At 34.3% G+C, this 21566-nt stretch overlaps 1 protein-coding gene across 6 annotated transcripts in view; it reads right to left on the bottom strand.

Annotated features, from left to right (window-relative positions):
• ULK4 (unc-51 like kinase 4) overlaps positions 1-21566 on the bottom strand; it is a 237515-nt gene that overhangs the window by 190743 nt on the left and 25206 nt on the right. For all 6 annotated transcript variants that reach the window (XM_064506435.1, XM_064506438.1, XM_064506437.1 and 3 more), the window contains 2 exons: positions 21008-21086; positions 1474-1581 (listed from right to left, as the gene is read on the bottom strand). In XM_064506435.1, coding sequence (XP_064362505.1) covers positions 1474-1581; positions 21008-21086 — 187 coding nt within the window. The remainder of the gene's footprint in view (positions 1-1473; positions 1582-21007; positions 21087-21566) is intronic.

Genomic DNA, 21566 nt, shown 5'->3' on the forward strand with positions numbered 1-21566 from the left:
AGCAATGCAACACATTGCTGTAGATCTTCCTGAAACATGACAGACTCATCATTTAAAGACAAGTTGTCATGCTTCAAACATTCTGTGAAATTCATAAATACATATATATTTTAAAATTATTAGTTTACACTTTTAGAAGAAAAAAAACTATTATGGTCAGTACATCCAAATCATTTTGTTACAGAGCCACTGTAAACAGAGTTGTTCTAACCACTAAAGTTTGATTTCAAAATAAAATCAAGCAGTGCAAAATACTAACTCTTGCCAAATATAATTTTCAAGCTGGAATTCTAGGTTAATTAGTTTTTATTAGTGGTTAAAATCATGTAACTTACAATCTATCAGATGACACCAAGTACAGAATTTTTCTCTAAGGAAAACTAACAAAACATGAAAACACCTAAAAATTAACTGTGATTGTAGAAAAATTAACTGTGATTGTAGATATATTTTCCATAACATAACTTCGCAGTGTGAGAACGTGTTCTGTGGATGCGTGTGTTTGACAGAGATTTTGGCAATGGCCTAATCAGCAAAGGATGATGTTTGCTAACCTACAAAAGCAAGGCAACCACTTCATCTTGCGGAAGACACAAAGGTGTTAGAGGATAAAGACAATAAAACGTGGATGTTATGCACATAGCCATATCTATAATAAGCCAAAATAGAGATCCACATTGTACTCTCATTCCTTTATCGAGTGACCTCACAGACTGGCAACTTATGTGATAGTATTTAGACCAATAAAACAATGCAGTTAATGCAAAGGCCTAGACTTTGAGGGCAGTCAGAGAATTGCACTCAACATTTGTTTTGGGTTGGCCTTTTTCTGTTTGAACACACCTTAGTTCCTAATAAATAAAAGAAAGTTTCTTATTCTTAAAATAAGGGGAAAAAAAGCTGGGGTTTCAAAGAGTTGTCATCTTCAATTCCTACCATTAATAGCATTTCTAGTTTAAAGGTTTAAATCAGTTCTAGTCAGAAATCAACATAATTCCATTTGAAATTAGTCAGGATTACTTCATTTCCTTTTCCACAGTATTATGAATTCAACTATGCCAGGATGATATCTAATATGAAATAAATACATTAATTTATTGATATTATAGGCTGTCCTGATACACACTATTTTTAATCAAAGTCTCTAGCTAAGGTGTTCTAACCCTTAGATCTGCCACATGGATGCCACTAGTTCTGATGGTGACTGATGAAGTCATCATTCTATGGAGTTAACAAGACTCTCTATTTGAAGAATGCCATTTAAATCCTCTTAGATGAAGTACATGTCTGCATTAACATGCTCCTCAAAAAGTAAAAAAAAGTATCACAGAACATACATGGAAAAGAAACTCTCGAAATTCATACAGTTGAGGATACAAGTAACAGAAACGTTTGTTTTTTATTTAATTTTTCATGCAAAAATCTTTTTCACATACATTAAAGGAATATATACGGGTCACTTGATAGTCTTACCTGATTGGCTATGAGGTAAAGAAGCTCCCCAAGTGCTGGCAAAAGGCATTGTTTCAATTTGCTATTCCTGAAGTTCTCTCTGATCAGTTCAGTTAAAATTATGATTGCCTAACATAAAAATAAATCATATAACAACAACACATGTAATCTTTTCTCAGACAAAACATACTGTGGAAGGTAACATAAGCTTTATCTGAAATGACACCTTAATCATATAGTTTTCACTTAGGTGACACATCCATTTACAAAGCATAGAGTAAGCTTGGAAGGACAAGAAAAAACAACGCTAACTACAAAACAGCTTATATTAGACAGAGTAAAATGCAATATGGAAATATCCTCGAGACCATTGTCAGCTACCTCTTCTTCCCTTTCCCCCAGGAAAACAGAAGCAGACCCACCAGGAAAGAAAGACTAGTTGCTATTCCTTCTTTTAGAACAAAAGATCTAAAAGTTCCTCTCAGCATCAGGTTACAAAACACAAACAAACAAACCACTGCTGCCTTTTGTGTAGATACTAAATCAGGAGATATGAACACTTACATTTTGTCTCCTGATCTCAGTCAGTTTACCACTGACTCACTGTGTAACACCAGACATATTTACGCTTTCTGTACCTCAGACTTTGTTTGCAAAAAATCGATAAATAATATTTATATTGAGAGAAAAAAAAATTTGAAAAGCAAAAAGGAAATTCTGGTTCATCTTGTGCAGATGACCTAGTAAGAAACCACTCTCCCCATACGTATGTAGGACAAGGTTTTAGCCTAGTATTTAGTATTAAATCCAGTCAAGAGAACAAGTGACCATTTAGCTACCATGCACTAAATAGAAAAGCATACTGTCTTCTGGCCGGGATAGATAGTTAGCTCTCCCACATATGCTCCAACGTGCAGCAAGCATGTAGCAGGAGCATATTCCTCTTCCTTTCCTCTTTAAACAGCAAAAGCATATCAGCACTATCACTAAGACATTTCATCTGTGTAGTTTATTCTTTGCTAGAGAACAACAGGCTTCTCTATAAAAAAATAATTTAAACAGGACTAACTCCAACACAGTCCGATCCCAAAGTCATTGGGAACTCCAGGTCTTAGATAGCCACAATGCCATCAAAATCTGAATAAAAAGAAATTTTATACAATAAAGATTTGTCTTATTTAACTAATCAAATCAGAGTAAAATCAGTATGGGATCACTGTAATGAACATTTTATGGCTCTGTCTCAGTTTAAACTGCTTTTAAATATAGTTAAACAATAGGGAAGAGATAACCAGCTGAAATAAAAATACTCTGGTGCTTTCCCCAGTTGAGCAAGTACTGTCTGTATACACAGCACAGCCCAAGTAACTCATCTCAGAGAACTCAACATTTACAGCCCTATTTGAATACAAACTAGCAGCATTTCAACCCAGGCACAAATGGTCTAAACAGTGGCAGTTCTTGGAAACCACCTACTTTGTACAGTCCATTTTCCAAGATGTCTTCAGACTTTGCTTAGTGTTTAAATGGAGAACATAAAACCCATTGTGCAGACTGGTTTCAAATTAATCCAACAAAAAGATACAAGTTTTTCAGTTCTGATTATATACCAGCATGGGCTCCTTTCTCCTTTCTTTCTGTGGAGGATCCAAGTCTAACTCTCTAGAGCATTGGCTTCAATGCATACTGAAGGAATAACTTCACTTCAGCTGCACGAGTACCACCACATTAACACTTACAGGCTTTGCAGTCTTACCATGATTAAAAAGCTTTCCCTACACTGAAAAAGTTGCAGCAGACATTAGCCTTCAGATGAACCATGACAGATGGTTCAGATGACTAGTTTTACACACAGCTGAAATACCCATATAGCCCGCTCTACAACAAAGAATAAGATTTCAGGTAATACATTTAAAAATCTGGAACCACCTCACTTGGCGACCTGGAAAAGTCAAGCAACTCACAAAATCTGACAGATGCAGTCAGAACAAGATAACGCAGAGGTGGTTAAACTGTGACTCGCTGGCCATTGTGTGTTCTGTAACTGTTTCATATTCTTCTTAAATAGGGAAGGTTACGTGACAGAGAGCAGGTTATGGAGACAGACTATACACTGGGCTAAACACAGAGCCCCCACAAAGGGAACACATGATATTTCTGACTGTAATGCCATATTGCACACTTCTGAAATGGAAGAAAAGCAGCAAGATAAAAATGGATGGCAAAATATAACCACATTCATATATCTGCATTGTAGCTACAACAGCCGATTTTCGTTCCAATTTTTTGGATGCTGCAGCTACCACCTAGACAAAGAAGTGACAAGGATCAGAAGCAAACAATAAATATACACACACTTTCTGGGCATAACCAAGGAAGCATAGCTTGTGTGAAAGAAATGTAGGAGAGGGAAAAGCTTGGGAAATATGAAGCATGAAGTTGAGCAAACAGATGGAGTTGAAAGGACAATAGAAAGCAGAGGAAACTGAAGTATGTAAGATTAGGAGTCTGATCTGGAGCAAAAGAAAGGTGCTATTGTCATTCATGTGACCAATTTACAGTAAAACTCTGAAAGGACTTTAGTCTATCCTGTTAGAAAAGCTATGGGCCAAAGCCACTTCTGTACTTACTCCCAAAGGAGAGAGCAAAGCAAGCTACAATCCTTCCTCTGAAAGGGATTTAATGTAATCTACCTTTGAAGGGACATGCGGTAATAGGAGGATAATAATGCAAAAGTTTTTCAGAGTTCCAAAGTCACACGCTGTTTTACTTTAGGTAGCACCAGAAAAAATAATAGTTATTTAAAAAAAAAAAAGTTCTCCCCTCCCACAACGCAATCTGTGCTCTGCCTAAACTCTTTCTCAACTGGTCTCTCAGTTGTAAAGAATATGCCATGACAGGCACCATTCCACTACTTTCTTACCACAAGGAATGCGATCCAGAATGCATCAGAAAATAGCCACAGAACAAAAGAACCAAATCAGTTCATAATATCAAATTAGATTCCACAATTTGCATATACCAAAACATGGTGAATTTGTCTTACACATTTTACTAGAGTCTTCTGTACTTCATATGTATAATCAGTAAATGAGGCCTACCAAAACACAGTCCAATCTAGACATTAAGCAAAAAGCAGCTGAAAGAAAATAGATCTATTCTGAGTTTTTTCAGGAAGCTAAAAAATTATTTTGTGGTTTTCAACATAAATTTCAATCTGTATAAAACAAACACATCCCACCATATATAAATGCCAAAACACACATTTCAGCTACTGCTTACTGCACAGCAGATGAGAAATTTGTCATTATATAGCCCCCAATAAAAATTTGCAATATATTATTAAATACTTAATGGAACATATAGTATATACCAATAAAAAATAAACACATCATTAAAGTTTTTATCCACACAGAGCAAACACACTGCAAAACAATATGGACTTAGAAAATATTTCAACTGAGAGATATGCTAGGAGGAGAAAAAAAGAATGTTATTTTCTGGGAGAGGACCAGTAAAAATGTATATAATCTTGAAACATCTGAAAAGAAATTCTTTATCATCCCTGACTTGCAGTTCAGAATATCAGAACACCCTGACAGAAGAAAGTGCCTCAATGCTTATGAACTACTTATAAATCAGTTCAGATTTATTGCAAGATGTCCTGTTCTAGAGATCTTTATCAGAAAACCACTCATAGACATCACTTTTTATTTGCTGGATTTTGAACTGCATTTGTTACAAGGTTTACATTTTTTATGATCATAAATTTAAGATGCATAAAATCTGCTGATTCTTAAATAAGTATTCTTGTCTCCTAGATCCTTTGCTAATATTAAATCCAATTCTTTTTTTTGCAAGTCATAACATTTTTGTAGCCAGAGAATAGATTCCTGACTCCAACCCTACTGTCCTTTGTATCTAGATAGAAAGAGACGAAATAGTGATAAAAGGTCTCAAAGGCTGAGAGAAAATAATCTGTGAAAACTACCATAAAATCTTAACAGACTTCACAAGAAAGTATTCTGTGAAAATCACATGGCACAGGGATTTACAAAAGCGTTTAAGGACATGAAAAGTGAATTTTCTTCCTTGGGGCCCTAAAGAGTTTGTCCTCGATGTTCCTTTGATTTTCCTTCACCTACTTAACAACTTCATAACAAAAACCCAATTTCTGTACAGAGAAATAATATAAAAACAAGAAATAATTCTTCAAATGAAGCAGAACAAACTTTGACCTTCCCCCCCCCTTTTTTTTTTAACATAGTTTCATTAACTGTTTTCAGAAGACTTCTCCAGATGTTATTGAGCAACTTTAAATATTCTGCCATTCCAGAGAACTTAACTTTCATGTTTAAGTAAATCAATAAATAAATCAGTAGGTTTTAAAGCTGCCAGTATTTCCACTGGAGAAAGTAGTAGTCAACTTGGTTCAAGCACAATTCTACACTAAATGCCAACTATATAATTATAGCATTTTCTCCTTCACTAGATCTGCTCTCTATAGCTATGTAGAATTACTATTCCTTTTGTGATGAAATATATTTTTATTATTTTTAGAGTTACTTTCACTGTGGAACCAATAACACTAACTCACATTATCCATGCCTGAGTTAACTCCCCTCAGCTTAGCCGCTCTAGATTGTGAGTGAACACACCAGGAAACAGTATATAGACTGCACAGAATGGATGGATTGCGTGAATTGTGGCCAATAGTCCCCAGCAGATTAGCCAAGGATATAAAGTCACCATCGTACTTCAGTTAAGTTTATTTGTGGGCAGGACATGACGAAAAGATTACAACTCAAATTATACCTCTATTACAGAGAATCAAGGGAGGCTGTTCAAAATTATCAGTTTTAATGACGTATCTCAACCAGCAAAAAACCTTGATTTAAATAACCGACGTTAATCTTGTTTTGCACTTGTAACCTTTATTCTTCGAAAGAATAGTTAATAAATAGGTAACTTTCATAAGATGATACATTATCCAAATACACTCATGTATGTAGTCCTAAAATTTTCAGACTCCTATCTTTTAGGTTAAAAATGTGAATTCAACTTTGAGTATAGGAATCATTTATCAAACATACTTTTACTAAGGTTTATTTGGTTGCCTCACAATTCAATTAAAATTGTTTAGAAAATGTAATTAACATATTAAATATATTAGATTATTTATATTCTGTAGCTTTTTTGGTTATTGATTAAATTTAAGAATTTTAGTTTTAAGATTAATACAAATTAAATGAAAGAACAGTATCTGATGCTAGTGAACAGAAGTAACTGTTTCTGGACTCACTCTCCTTCAGGATTTTAGGACTAGCACTTAGTTATTATTTTTACTCAAAACTGGTTAGAGGAGGATAACAGATTGCATACACTCCAATTCCTACTTTTTTCTCATATTTGAATGAAAAAGTTGTGAAATTGAGTTTAAAAAGTTTAAAGAGAGAAATTATTTCATTTCCTATGCACTTACAAACTTTCAAAAAGCTAGTCAAGGCTGCAAAAAATTCAAATTCTCATTTTAAAAAATAACTAGTTTAATAAACAAGAAAGAAAATCTGTCTGAAGAAGCGAGCCATAGATTAGTGGCTGACTTTGGATAAAATCTGTTAAAAAACAAAAAATATGTATTGCATAAATTTTATATCAATTATTTCAATATATTATGATTAATATATCCCTTAAAGAGTAACTTTAGTACCTGGAAAGAGATTCATAACCCAAAATGCATAAATTACCAGAATCCAGAAAACAATAGAACTGTACAGGGGTATGACAAAAAGAATTAGTAGAGGACACTGAAAATTAAATAATTACCATATGTTATAGGGGATGCTCCCTATTCTTAAAACAAATACTTACAGCCTCCCAAATTCCAGTCTGTACTTAACTAGCATCAGGTAATGGACCTTTCTTTCCTCTTTAAAGAGTGTACAGTCTAAAAATTTGCCCTATGATAGTCACCTGTTCACTGAACACCTGAGTAACCAAATACACTCCATGTGCAGGAAATACAAGCTCACACAAGATGTCACACACCAAACAGGGAGAGCCTCTGGTCTTTTAATGAAACTTAAGAGGCTCTTCACATGTTCTTTGCAACTGAAGCTATGAAGCAGATCACAGAAGTAGCTGTGATTCATCACTTATACTTCATGTAAGTACTATTGTTATAGAAATATATGTATATTTATAAACTTAGTATCATTATATATTACTACTATATTTATATAGTATCAAATATTAATATATCATTTTTAAAATGTATATAAAATATCCTAAAGGAGGAAGGAAAGCTCCTTCTTCCTCTACCATGTGTAAACATTACTTCTATTCCTGACAATAGTGATTTGCGCCAGATTTTAAATACGCTTTCATCCTTCCATTAAAAAAAAAATATAAAGTTAAAAAATCTGCCCACAGATTTTGAATCAAGGTTAAAGGGCAGTATAAATTTAGGTAGTAAATAAAGTTTAATACCTGGAAAATGCAACTCAGGAAGTCAAACTTATGGTAATTACCAAGTCCATCAAATAAAAACTCCTTCCTAGCTTAAGTACTTCCCCCCCCCAACCTGCCTACACTTTCCCTTTCAATATAGTAATTAGTAATGAACAGCAAATTCCACAGTGGCTGATAAAAGCATTAAGTTTAATACATTATCTAGACATTTTATAGTAGCTGTCAAACTGGATGGATACAATATAATTACAATAAAAAAGCAAAGTAGTAAGATTCACATCTGGACAGACAGCCATCACCTTCATTTACAACAATCTAATGCCTGGTGTCAATATATCATCTATAGGAGATTTTCAACATGGAGTCAATATATTATCTATAGGAGATTTTCAACCCATTTCAAACTACATCTAGGAGTCTCCCTACAGTTTTAACAGTCCAGAAATGTTCACAAAGCATGTTCACAAAGAAGAGGTATTTTACACCTTAAGAAGTAGGTGGCAACATATAGATTTACAATATTACTCCATCTTTAATCTATTAGTACATAACGTCAGTAATCATTAGTGGAATTTAAAATGCATTTGTAATGCTGCAGACCCTTGAAGATATTTTAAAAAAACTGTCTATGCCCCGAGCATAATAGAAATTACTTTCGAGTTCAGTGTCTTGTAAGTTCACACCTATCATGTAATGTATGCAAGTAATGCCAATGCATTTTCACTTTCCTTGTGGAAAAGCACTGTCACCAAGCTGAGAAAGTAGACAGCATCATCACTAACCAGAAAAGAAAATGCAATAGTATTTATGCTAAGTACTCATCTTCAAAATAGTACCTGAAAAACAGAAGACCAGAGTTCCCTGACCATCTGGAACATTTTACCTAGCTTCCTCTCACTAGAATGTGAATAGGTAAAACATTCAAAGGGAATAATTACTTAAGCGGAAGTTGGATCCACATGCACCTGTGTTCCACTAAAGCTCAGCAAAAGATGGTTAAATATATAGAAACCAATGAGTGGTTCAACTGAAGAGAGAAGTGACAGGACAAAAAACAGATATTTTTGACAAACTCTTTTGTGAGGTGCAGACAAAAGACAAAAAAGAGTCCAAGTGATATATTTTGGTTTTGCAAGTTTTGCATTTGATATAATAAACTAGGTCTTGGAACAACGAGGACAGAAGGGAAGTCTGATTCAGACTCTGAATCTGGTATTAATACTGTCCAGGATGTGAAAATAAGATAAGCAAATGTACAACTTGTTGCATGATTGATGTAGAAGTATAGCTCCTCTGGAGAGCAATAGGGGGTGGATATACATGACATTCTTCCAGGTAAAATACAATGCAAAATTGATTCATCATGAAAATTCCTCTCTTTTCAACTTTTATGTAACTGCCATAGGAAGAGGTCTTAGCAGACAAGTAGCAAACTAGATGTCATGAATTCATACAGTGGGTCTATTAATTTATTTTAAAACAAACTCAAGATCCCAAAGGGATACAATCTGACACAAGTAGTAGGAACTAGTTTATGAATCTTTTAGATCTGTTTTTCATTTGTTAGTAAATGTAACAGAAATTTTATAGCCCCAGACTTTTTACGATTTTCTTTAAAGTCAGTTGCTTTTAGCAATTATTGCACATTTCTTTATTCTGTTTGGTGACAAAAACAACTAGACATAGTCCCATTTGGCTAGAACTTGCCTAATTCTTTCCAGAAATTTTTTCTAAACGTGTTCCAGCCTGAAATCACTCTTTTTTTCCAGCTGATAGCTGACATGGAAGGTATCCAGAGGAAAAGCACCCCAGTCAGCAGGAAACTGGGGGGGGGGGCTTTTCAGCTACCATCAGTGTGTGATTTCTATAATAAAAGCATGTCATAACCTAAATGTACCAATCAAGCAAGTATGTGCTAGAAAAGGCTAGGTTTTTTTTTTTTCTTTTTCTTCCATGGGTCTACATTTTTTGTAAGTACAAGACAAAAGAATGTGGAAGAAGGACTATATCATTTAATTCTTCAAGCTACATATTTAGTTGTAAGAACTAAATACCTCGACATGCAAATTATTGTTGTCTAACAACTCACATATACACAAATCTGGTTGGCTCAAAAAAGAAATTAAAAAGTATCGGAAATTTATTAAAGCTTGGTCTAGCTGGAGAGTTGGTTTTAATATAAAACAAAAAAAAAAGTAATAGCACTACAACAAAGTAGTGCAATATTTTATTATGTGAGTGTAAACATCATGCAAATGACAAAATAATGCCAAGAAATGTTTAGAAAACCCTCATAGATGTGTTCTCCAGAATTAACAGGAAGAGTCATGTGTTTCCTACCAAGGTGAGGCACGAAAAAATTTTGCTATGTGGTCTGTCTTGTTGACAGTAAGAATGTTCACTTCACTGTTGATTTTCTGTGTATATCTGATGGTTCTGCTGATAATACAACAAAACAACAAAATATTTCACTTTATCTACATAAAAGTTATTCTTGCTATGTTATTTCAATTACAGAAAAACTATTTCACCTTTCATATCATGCTCATCTCCAGTGTATCTGACACATCAATTTAAAATAACAGATGTCAGCTCTACCGTAAACCATAAATAAACAAAATTACACGTTATAAACAGAAGCATGATTGTCTTAGACATAAGCAGCTTTAAGAGATCTTCTGGGGATGTTCTTTCTAATACACAAAATTATTTGTCCTATAATGTCCATCATCTTTAATACATTAGAAATGTTCTAATTAGCTAGAAAATCTATTTTGAAACTAACAGGAACCTTCTGTCTATTTAAAAAATACGTAAGAAAGAATTTTTCTACTCAATAGAATTTACCACTGTATGCTAGTGAAAGAAACAACAAAAAAAACTGATGCTACAAGCAAAGGCCAATGTCTACGTAGGAAGCCCAAAATGCTAGTGAAAGAAGACATTTTAACTAAATCTATAACACATGCTGATAAATTCAGCCCTTTTTCTGTCCCATGATGTGCAATCATATAAAATCCCTTATTTATGTTTTGCTGTGTTATTTTCATGAAAACTGGGGACAAAAATATGTGGTGTTACACCTCAAAAAGTGTAACATAACATAAAAAGGAGAATCATTTTGACAGTCCTTTTCTTCCAAAGGAAAAAAGGTTTAGGCAGTCATGCTATCTGCATCTGTGCCTGTCTGCTTTGCCTCCTTCCCTGAAATCATTTGAAATCTCTTACTCAATTTCTATCAAACTGAACAAGAGTAGAAACCTCAGATCTATGTTTCTACAGGTTTCACAAAAACAATACGAGCAAGGCAGAAGAGAGAGACATTATTAATGCCTCAGTGCCAGAAGGCTGTAGTATACACTTATTTCTTTTTAGACAACAGAGCACCCATATCTGAAAACAACATTATGAACACACTAAGCACAGAAAAGGCTCAGAGACTGTACTTTTAAGCACCAAAAAAACACCCTCTAAAAATCGACAATTTTATCCTGCTTAAACTTCCTCATAACTAAGAAAGAAAGAGGTAGATATGCTAAATGGTAACTTTTATGTAATTCAGTTAAAAAGTCAAGTAAAATGCAAGGCAGGCATTCATGAGAAGCCCAGCTCCTTTAGCTGACAGATCTGCTTATTAGCTTAAAAAGTAAACATTGTTTAAGTATCCCTACTGCATTTTCTACAGATGGATTTAGCTGCTTAATTTTAAATACAGAGAAGGGACTGCAGGCAGTAAGCATTCTGGGGGCTCTATGATTTCCAGAATTTATTCCTCTCTCATTGAAACTGCTCTCAATGTTCTCAAGAGTACGGGCTTTACTGAGTAAGCTAAGACTGTATTCCCAAAGTTTACTGGTGAAACGCCTGACTGAGTTCATTTGTTAACATCACATTCGTTTAGTACGACTGACAGACTGAGTCTTTCTTTTTCAACGCTGCAAAATAATCATGTTTATGTATCTGTGAAAATAGCAACATACCTTATGTTTCCTGTACGGGACTTGAATTTACTTGTTTTGGATTTAATGGCTTGGGCGGTGGGGGATCAAAATGCACATTCAGTTTGGCTTGGGTGGATGTGTACACACTCACACGCGTGTATGCATGTGCATTTATGGGGGAAGGGGGCATGTGTCCATAGCCAAAAAGCTCTAAGAAACTGTTGAACATAGTAAGTTTAGATTCATGCATACACCCAATATAGGCAAAATTATTCCATGCATACACAGACTAGAACACAAGAATATATGCCAAAAACCTCAAAAAAATTATGCTGGAGGAGGGACAAACTGAAATGAGTTCAGAAAAAGCCCACATCTTACATCAGTCAGGAAAACTAAGCTTCCCACTGCACAGTACATTCATAATGAAGGAAGCTGTCAGGCACACGGTACACTTCATATAATTATCATTTTCCTCGGGAATTAAGTTAACCTGAAAATGCTTATCAGCGTAGGATCAGGGGACAACGTAAAGGCTATTCAAGAACCCTCAAGCTGCTTTCCAAATCAAAGGAGCTTCCAAGCTTCATTCTCTGCAGCCCTAGCAAAGGATGCTTTGCACAAACTAACCCATGAAGCATTACCTTCCTCTCTTACACCCCTCCTTAAAAAACCACCTCTGCCCTGAGGCATTCCTATTCCTAAATCTACCAATTTCAGGTAAGTTAAAACATATATAGTGGGGGGGGGGGGGGGGGGAGAAGTTAAGTTTTGAATGACATCTGAATTGAGGGAAAAATATAACTGAATGTTGGCAGCGTAAGCATGTATTTCGCAACCTAACAATTATCCTTATCTTACTTCCTTTAACTTATCTTTTTTACAGTAAGACCTCACTGGGTCAAGCTCTGCTTTTTACAAGGTTTTGCACAGCAGAAACTTCTTTGCATATTTCCTGTTCTCAAATGGAACATAAGAGGTAACATATCTCAATATTTTGAAGTAAATTTGGTTCTCACTAGGGATAATTGCCATTAAAAGAAATTACCGATCCTACCGTTGTCATCATGTAAAACTCCCTTCAATGAGAATCGCTCATCTGTAAAAGCTAACTGGGAATAATCTAGGACAAAGGAATAGTTAAAATGTGGAAGCTTATTGACTACCACATAATTTAAGTTAAAAAGTGTAACTTCTGTATTATTTAGAAAGTGATATTTTATAGTGTATGGGGGGGGATCAAAATATTGCTTTCAACTACAAGTTTAAAATATTTTAGCTACTTTAAGTAGGGCTTAATTATATTCCTTGCTCCACATTTACCTTATAATGGACAAAATGCCAAAAAAAAATTATGAAATTTCATTAAAAAGCAAAAAGCCTGAGCAGCTCCATTTTAAACCATATATGATGATTGTTTCATGCTAACAGGTAAGTTACACAGATCTTAAGCTTCAAATACTGTGTTTATCACTTGAGAAGTCAGAACTTTACTGTATTTCTGTAAGATAATTATGTTTCTTTAACTGCAGTAAGCAATAGTCAATAGCTAATCATAAGAGAACAAGTGAGTATGTAATATTAGAAAATGAAAAGCTTAAAGCAGAACAATTGAAACAAGAAACTTTCCCACTTTTAGAACAAATGCAGTGGGAAGGGAGATGGATCTTGCCAAACCTGTGCCAAGTTTCAAAAAGGAACACAAAGTACAGTTCAACTATTTCACCTACTAATGTCTACAAACTAGGATTATTTAAGACTATTAATTACTAAAATGAAATTCAGCATACAAATTTAAAATCTTGCATAAGACCTCATTTATACATAATTTTAAACAGCCAAAAATATGAACTGACATACTAGCACCACCAAATAATACAAGACATCACTTGTGCATAAGGTTCAATGATATGAAAATAACAGAACATGAGAAATTAGCTTGCAGTTCCATTAAAAGAGATTAATACAAAGGTTTCATCCAGAAAACAGAGTCACACTATGCTTTAAACAGAAATTTCACAGCTTGCATTGCAAAATATTGTAACAAAGATAGGTAGAGATATGGAACCAACAAAGTCTGTGATTACAGGAAACCATATAAGTTGAATATTGTCCTACAAGCTGTCTGGTGAAACATCAAACATACTTCCATCATTATAACCAATTATGAAGAATCCTTTTAAAGTCTTCTCTGATGTGAGAAGTGTTACTCTATACGTAAGCAAGTCAAATACGGCAGTTTTATATCCAAATTGCACTTCAGTTTCACAGCACGTATACAGAAAAGTGCAGGTAACATTTTCTTTTCAATTTTTTATTCCAAAGCAGAAGTAAATTTTAGTGTCCTCCTTTCTCTATGCAAATAAGTTTCTTCTGAAATATCACTATACAATGGCTTTATGTTAGTTATTAAATGTAAATACAAGTTCTCTCAGCTATAAACAATAAATTCAGTAGGCATAAAAAAAGAACTTGACATAACTCAATGTATGCATCAGCTACAAATCAATTGTGACAGTGCGTTAAGGTTTGATATTATTATAGCATTATCCTAAAAAGCATTATTCAGTTATTTAAAAACCAAGATATATGGAAAGAAATTACAATTTTAGAAGACAAATCTTGGTCGATAAAAGCACAAGCTGCAAAGCAGCTATCAACTGGATCAAGACTGCTTTTTGATGCTTAAGAAAGAGTACAAAAAAAAAAAAAAGAGTATCTCTGATACTCTTGATAATACGTATATTATGCATCTCTGATGCTCTTCTTCTCCATATCAACAACTTAAAATCTTTCTGAAATTTACTAACTTTCTGGCTTTCGTGAGCTCATATGGAAAGAAGTTTCACTGCCTCATTATGCATAATGTGAATATACATATCCTCTCACTGGATCTTAATTCACCACTTCTCAACTTCATAAAGTGGCTTTGTTCTTAAGTTAAAGGATACGAATGATATAGGGAATGTATATCAGGATGTTTTTCATTATTTGAGGATGATTCAAAGATATATTTTAACTAAACAACCTGACTACTTCCCTAAGAGAACTATTACTTATCTTAATGATTCTTGTTATCTTTCTGAAAATCATCTTTAACTCCTACAGCATCTTTGAGAAAGGGTGGCTAGTACTGCACACAGGGTTCCAGAGAAGGTTGATGGGGGAAGCCTTCTCTACCTTAAAACTCAGGTAGATGAAATATCAGTGCAGAAGAAGGATGTGAACAAAACTGGACACTGAGCCACATACTTCACAATATCTAACAGAAAATAGCTATTAAAAAGAAAAGATGGGGAAGCGGTAATCATAAAAATACTCTGAAGTTGTAATTCGAAACAACGTCATATGCAAAACCGCAAAAGCATTTCATTGAAAACATTCATGAGTTTTATGCTTTCATACCTTTAATACTATATGCTTACTTCAGTAGGAAAGAAAGCGCTCAGCACTGCAAAGAGTAAGATTTTTTTTTTTTTTTTTTTAAAGTTCTCATTATTTTTTCAGGGGAAAAAAAACACAGGTTTAATATTCTAAAACTTAAGAAGTAGGCTGTAAACTTAAGAACATTCTGATTTTGAATATGGCTGATTACACCAAAAAAAATACAAGTTTATATTTAAGAATAATAAAGGCTCATTTCTCCATCTAGTCCTAGTAATTGAACTGAATACTAGACAGGTGAATGAATGATAAAGGGAAAAAGAACGCATATGGAAAATTATTTGGTTGTGGAATTTTTAAATGGAGGCTTTGATGGCAAACAATCTTTATACTGTTGCTTCTGTTAGAGAGAAGAAAAAACAACAAAAAAAGATGCATGCTCCAGCAATCCACGCAATGTTCTTATTTACTACACACAGATATTCATTCCAAGTGTGATGCCATAATTACAGTCATTTCAAGCCAGTATAACTACTGCCACCTTCAATAAAAACAGACTCAACCTTGTGCTACCTACGTCCCTTGCACTGGCACAAGCATTTGCGCAGCAAACTGGATGAGGGAACAAAAATGTTTAATGGGAAGCTGTTTTCCGCTTAACTCTGATAGATTATCTAGATGCCAACTGATTTCTTCAGGTTTCTACATGGTTGTTAATTTAGGGTCTATTTTCCCCCCTTAATGCATGTTACCCTTCATTCTCTCTTTAATAAACTTCTCCCTGAGGTATGAAATGGTCAAGGTCACTTGTATTTATGATAGGAGCAGCTGAAGATGGTTTTAAAAGCAGAGATTTAGCAGGAATATACATTATGTTCAGAATCCTGAATGAAATACCAAAAAACACAGAATAATCTTTCCAGACAGCTTTTTACCTTCTAGAGTTTTATATATTTATCCACTGAAGAAAGGATCCCAGCTGCATAGCTCTTCAATATCCCAAAAATAACAGACTTGAAGAATATAAAAGAAAATACAGCATCTTTACTATCATAAGACACACCAGATCTTGAGGACTGTTGCAAAGAGCCATACTAGCAATCCCACTGATGTCATTTTAATGACGAAGATGTACTATTTCATCTCCTGAAAAAAAATGAAGTAATTTAATGGGCTCTGTGACAACAGTGCCAATTAAATGCGTCTTTTACAAGGGTACAATTTTTGCTTTGATCAGGCAATTAATCTAAGAGAATTACAAAGCAGCATTTCATCCTGCTATCAGCAATGTAAGCTTTCAGTTCAGTAACTGAAAATTTCCTTGTTTTCTACTACCCACTTGGTTTGGACTTCAAAATAAAGCCAGCCCAATTAATTTGGATTGATTAAATTATTTTTTGAATACTACCTACAACTATGATAAAAGATCTTAAAATTTGCTGCAGCAATCCAGAATTCCCATGTAATTATGATAGATTCATTGTCATTAATATTGATTATAATTAGTTTTCTGTTTATTAACTTGGAAGAACTTTTCTCAAATACTCCATGAGTTGCTGCCAGCACATGCTAATGTAACAGAAATGTTGACCTTTTATTTGTTTGTGTGCCTCCCACATGCCCCAGGCAAATCAGTAAGTTATATGCAGTAGACCACTGGAAACAAAAATATTAAGTGACCGTCCTGATTTTGTTTGAAAGATTATTTTAAGATTTTAAAATAATCATTTTACAAAACAGTAGACATTTGTGCATCTGCACACATGTAAATACTCTTATACACACTCCAATACAATTCAGCTTGGTTACATCTACTTCCTATACATTTTTTAATTGGTATTATTTTCACAGAAGAGGCATCAGGGCTAAATAATAAGTGCCAGTGGGGAAAACAGTCAAGGATAAAATAAAATTATGATCATCTGACCAGAGTCAAAAAAATATTTTTACAATCAAACAGCAAAACTAACTGGCTTAGGAATAAATATTTGAATGAGACTATTATTTATTTGAACATCCTTAAAATATGAACAGATATGGATACGCCTAGATACAGGCATAATCAGAGAGATAAGCCAGAAACATGATTTAGAGTTGACACTGAGAATCTGAATGGGAACAAACTGTACAGTTGGACCAGAGTATACGTAATCAGAAGAGCTAGAGAAAGGAATCATAAAAGTCCACTTGTAAAGATGCAAATACTTTGCAACTGTAGAGAGCATCCACCAAATCACACTTCAAAAAATCAGAAATAAAAAGGCTCAAACTATTCAGAGTTTCAATCTGGATGTAAACAGAAATTGGGATATTCCATTGCTTTGACAGAGAAATCACACTCTAAGCAGGAAAAGCTCAGTATTTCAGGCCTATTCTGTTAAATTACCTATGGAGTTCTGTAAGTCAAAGGCTCTGCAATAAAATTTGCCAATGGGAAGACTGTAGCAGGTCCTGGAGCCCTTTAAATACTCAGTACAGCAGTGCACCCTGGTCCATACAAAAGTATGCGCAGCTGCCTACAGTCACAGTATGAGACAGATTGCTAACTGGCAAATTTGAAGAGGCAAGGAAGAGGACTAGATTTTTGCCTCGAAAAGGACTGGCAGAGAAGGACTCAACAGATGGAGGAGGCTGGTCACATAAGAGGTAGATACTGCTCCGTGACATGAGGGCATTCCATGAAGTTGCTCTATCATCTCTTAATACAATAAAAGATCAAGTCTGAAACTGTATGTTCAAAATGCCTGTGTCCTGGCCAGTAGAAGGCATAGCCTACCCATACAGATGAAAGAACAGCAGCTTCTTTTAATAACTGGGACACATTAGTCATACCTGGAAGCAAGCCTTCCTAACTCAGGGAGAGTTTTTCTGTAGGATGAAGAAAAAGCACTTTTCCTTTCCAAGCACTAACATCTAGATCTTAAGAACCAGCTTTGAAATTTAATACAAAGGGGAAACATCTCAACTTCAGAATTTTATGAAGATAACTAGGAATAAATAATAGGAAGTGTTTAGCATTTGTAAAAAGCAACTCCATGAAAAAAATTATGTTATTAAGTTGGTAAAAAAAAAAAAAAATAGACCTATCCATCTTCAGCCACTGCTTCGATAACTTACATGGCAATTGCGAGGTAGAAAAAGTTACAGATGAAATATGTCTTCAATAAAGGTATCTGATCCAAAAAATATATATATGAGATAAATTTCCTTTCTTTTGTTCTAAGAAAAACATGTAAGAAATCAGTTTCTATTTTGTTCTAATCAATAAAGTATTCACCTAAAAACATTTAAATGGAGACAGACAAACTACAGTGAATTCACAGATTAAAAAAAAGTTTATTCTTCTTATGAATATTTTTTAAGATGACCTAAATATCAGAATACATCCAAGTAAAGACAGCATACAGTTCCATGGTATATCTTTGTCTATAGTCTGTTCCAGCACAGACTGTAATCTGCAGTAGTAGTCTACTTGCATTTTATTGTTATGTTTGAGTGACCTCTGGTGGATAGATATAGATATAAATAAAATGAATAGATCACAGACCACCTTGAATAAGAATCTTAAAAAAAATTTTTTTGAAAAGTTCTTAATTTTTCAAAGAGCAAAAAGCTAAAGGCTTTTGGCATATAGCATGTGAAAGTTTACTTTAATCTGTGGAACTTTCTTTTCTTTCATAGTTTCTCTGCTTTTTCAGGACTCAATGCCTCACTATTTAAGAAACCATTAAAAATGGCAGGGGGAGAGAAGAAAACTTATATGGTGCAGCTTCAACCTTTAAGACAGAGGAAATGTCTTTACATAGATAGATAGATAACTGGGTAAAAGACAGGAAATTGAAGACAGAAATGAAGAGTCAGTTTCAACAGTGAAAAAGCCAGCAGTGGTGTCCTGCATGAGTCTACATTGGGCCCTTTAAAAAAAAAAAAAAAAGTATCTGGAAGAGTGAATAATCAGGTAACAGAGAACTGCAAAAAGGCTGTGATTGAGTGATAAAAGGCGGGGGGGAATGGTCTACATACAGTGATACACAAGGGGATAAAAGTAGTTCTAGATTCATATCTTCCTGAGCTCTCAATTGACTTTTCATATTTAAGAACAAAATCTTGGGGCTATAGCAGGGAGTTGTACAAAGAGATCACCTCTGTCAACAGTGGCCAACGAGCAAACTGAATGTTACAAGTTACCAGGAACAGAAGAGGAAACAAAATAGAAAATTGTCTGAGTGCATAGATCACTCATACACCTATATCCTCCTAAAAGGGTGCAGTTCTGGTCTCCTACCTTGAAAAGGATTTACTGGGATCTGGAAAAAGGGCATAGGAGGGCAAGAAGGATGACCAAACCTTTACTATGAGGAACTACTAAAGAAATTGGAACTTTTTAATCTGGAAAAGAGCTGAGCAAAAAGAAGTTTAGTAAATTTCCATAACACCCCACCATAACTGGCATAGAGAAGATGAATATGAAATGCTTGTTTCCTTTGTAATGTAAGAACCAGCAGGCCTCAGAACAGATCTAGAAAGTACCAGGTCGAAGCCAAATGACCAAGATCTTCACAGTTAAACAGCGTGCCAAGTGAAGTTTCTTCCCAAAGGACGTTATGGATTCTGAAAAGGGTTCAGAAAATTACTAGAGAAATTCAAAGACTCTATTCCTGGTTCAAAAAATCCCAGAGTTGCATATCACTGGATGTGTAGAGCATATTATGCAGAAATATGAGTAGATGCTTGCAGTACTCTTACATGTTTTTCCATGTACCCACTCTTGGCTTCTGTCACAGTACAGGTGGCAAATTAGACAGACCTTTGGATTGGGCCAGTATAGCCATTCTTCACTCTCTTCTGTAAGGGCTGAATTTGTCTAATAAGACCATCAAAAAGAACCTTATTTAGAGCTACCAACTCTGGGATTTTGTGTTACAAATTTTTCTCTGTAAGAACTGGATCACAACTAGGCATTTTACATTATGTTGTTACATTACATTACTGGCTACAACTCGTTTTTGACATTTGCTAAATCACAGCAGTCAAAAAACTTCAGCTGGAGCACCTGCTAGCTCATAGAAGGTGAAAAGTTACAGTCTTATATCTTAATACAGTATATAGTGCTGTTTAAAAGAATTTTTGTAATAACCTAAAAGTTAGAATTATTTATTTATAATTTTAAGTGTCACACAATGTACAATAGATGTCAGTCCACTGTAATGTTCAACAAACTCACAGTTCACTTAGTTTCATTTTGAGAAAACAAAGGAACTCTGCAGATCACAAATTCCCAAATGACTCCTTTCTTTCTACTTTTCCTATAAAAGAACTATCAAGCTGCGCACTACCTATGGTTATCTGATTTTAGATTACATATACAAAATTACTTTGAAGACACGAAAAAAATTAGGATTTTTTCGATAATTCTTTTCTCTCAATCTAATTTTTTCAAAGTTCTAAAATATTTTTTAATTAAAATATTTTAATACTAATTAGAAAAAATCAGTGTAAAATGACTGCTTCATTCTGAGAGAAGAAAAAAAAAAAGGCTAGAGTTTTGTATCTTTGGTGGGTAGTTCTGCCGCAGTTTAGTCAAGATCACCGCTACTACCACACACAATCAAACAGGTTTATATGTCTAATTAATTAATTATATTCCCATTTTCACATATGGGGAAAAACAAAGCAGAGGTCAAAAAAAGTGTGAAAACCGACATTAATAATAAAAAACGTTAATAAAACACAAAAAAATAAGAGAGAGAGAAAACTACCTCAGAAACAGGAACGTTTTCTCCGAGTTCAGATGTGTGTAATGCCAGTAAACCAATCACTCGAGCAACTTTGGCACGTCTGCAGATCAAACATTTTTTTTTTTAAGGTGCATTAAAAAAATGTTAAAAAAGAACAAAGAAAGAAACAAGCCATGCTATTTATATTTTGCATAGATTACTAAGGGCAGGAAATTTCTGAAGTGCTGTTTACAGCTCAGACTTTCTTCTCATTTCTATTGTCTTTTAATCAGCAGATTAAAATAAAATGTTTTAATCACCAAATTATTTCTGTATTTCATTACAATTTAGCAATAAATTCATGCATAAAGACATGTTCTTTTCCTCTAGCGCTGAAGATGGAGATGTTTTAGTTTGTTATAGTCATACTAATTAGTCATGCTCGTTGTCATAGCGCTCTTGTAATACAAAAAACCATTAGAGATCAAACTTTTTACTATAGATTTCATTTCCATTTTGCCAGCTATACCAGCAAATCAGTTTTAGACGTTTCATTTAAAAAGAAAAGGAATAATAGAATCAACATTTATAAAACAAGCCG

The sequence above is a fragment of the Dromaius novaehollandiae genome, chromosome 2, assembly GCF_036370855.1.
Source record: "Dromaius novaehollandiae isolate bDroNov1 chromosome 2, bDroNov1.hap1, whole genome shotgun sequence".
NCBI classification, from domain to species: Eukaryota; Metazoa; Chordata; class Aves; order Casuariiformes; family Dromaiidae; genus Dromaius; species Dromaius novaehollandiae.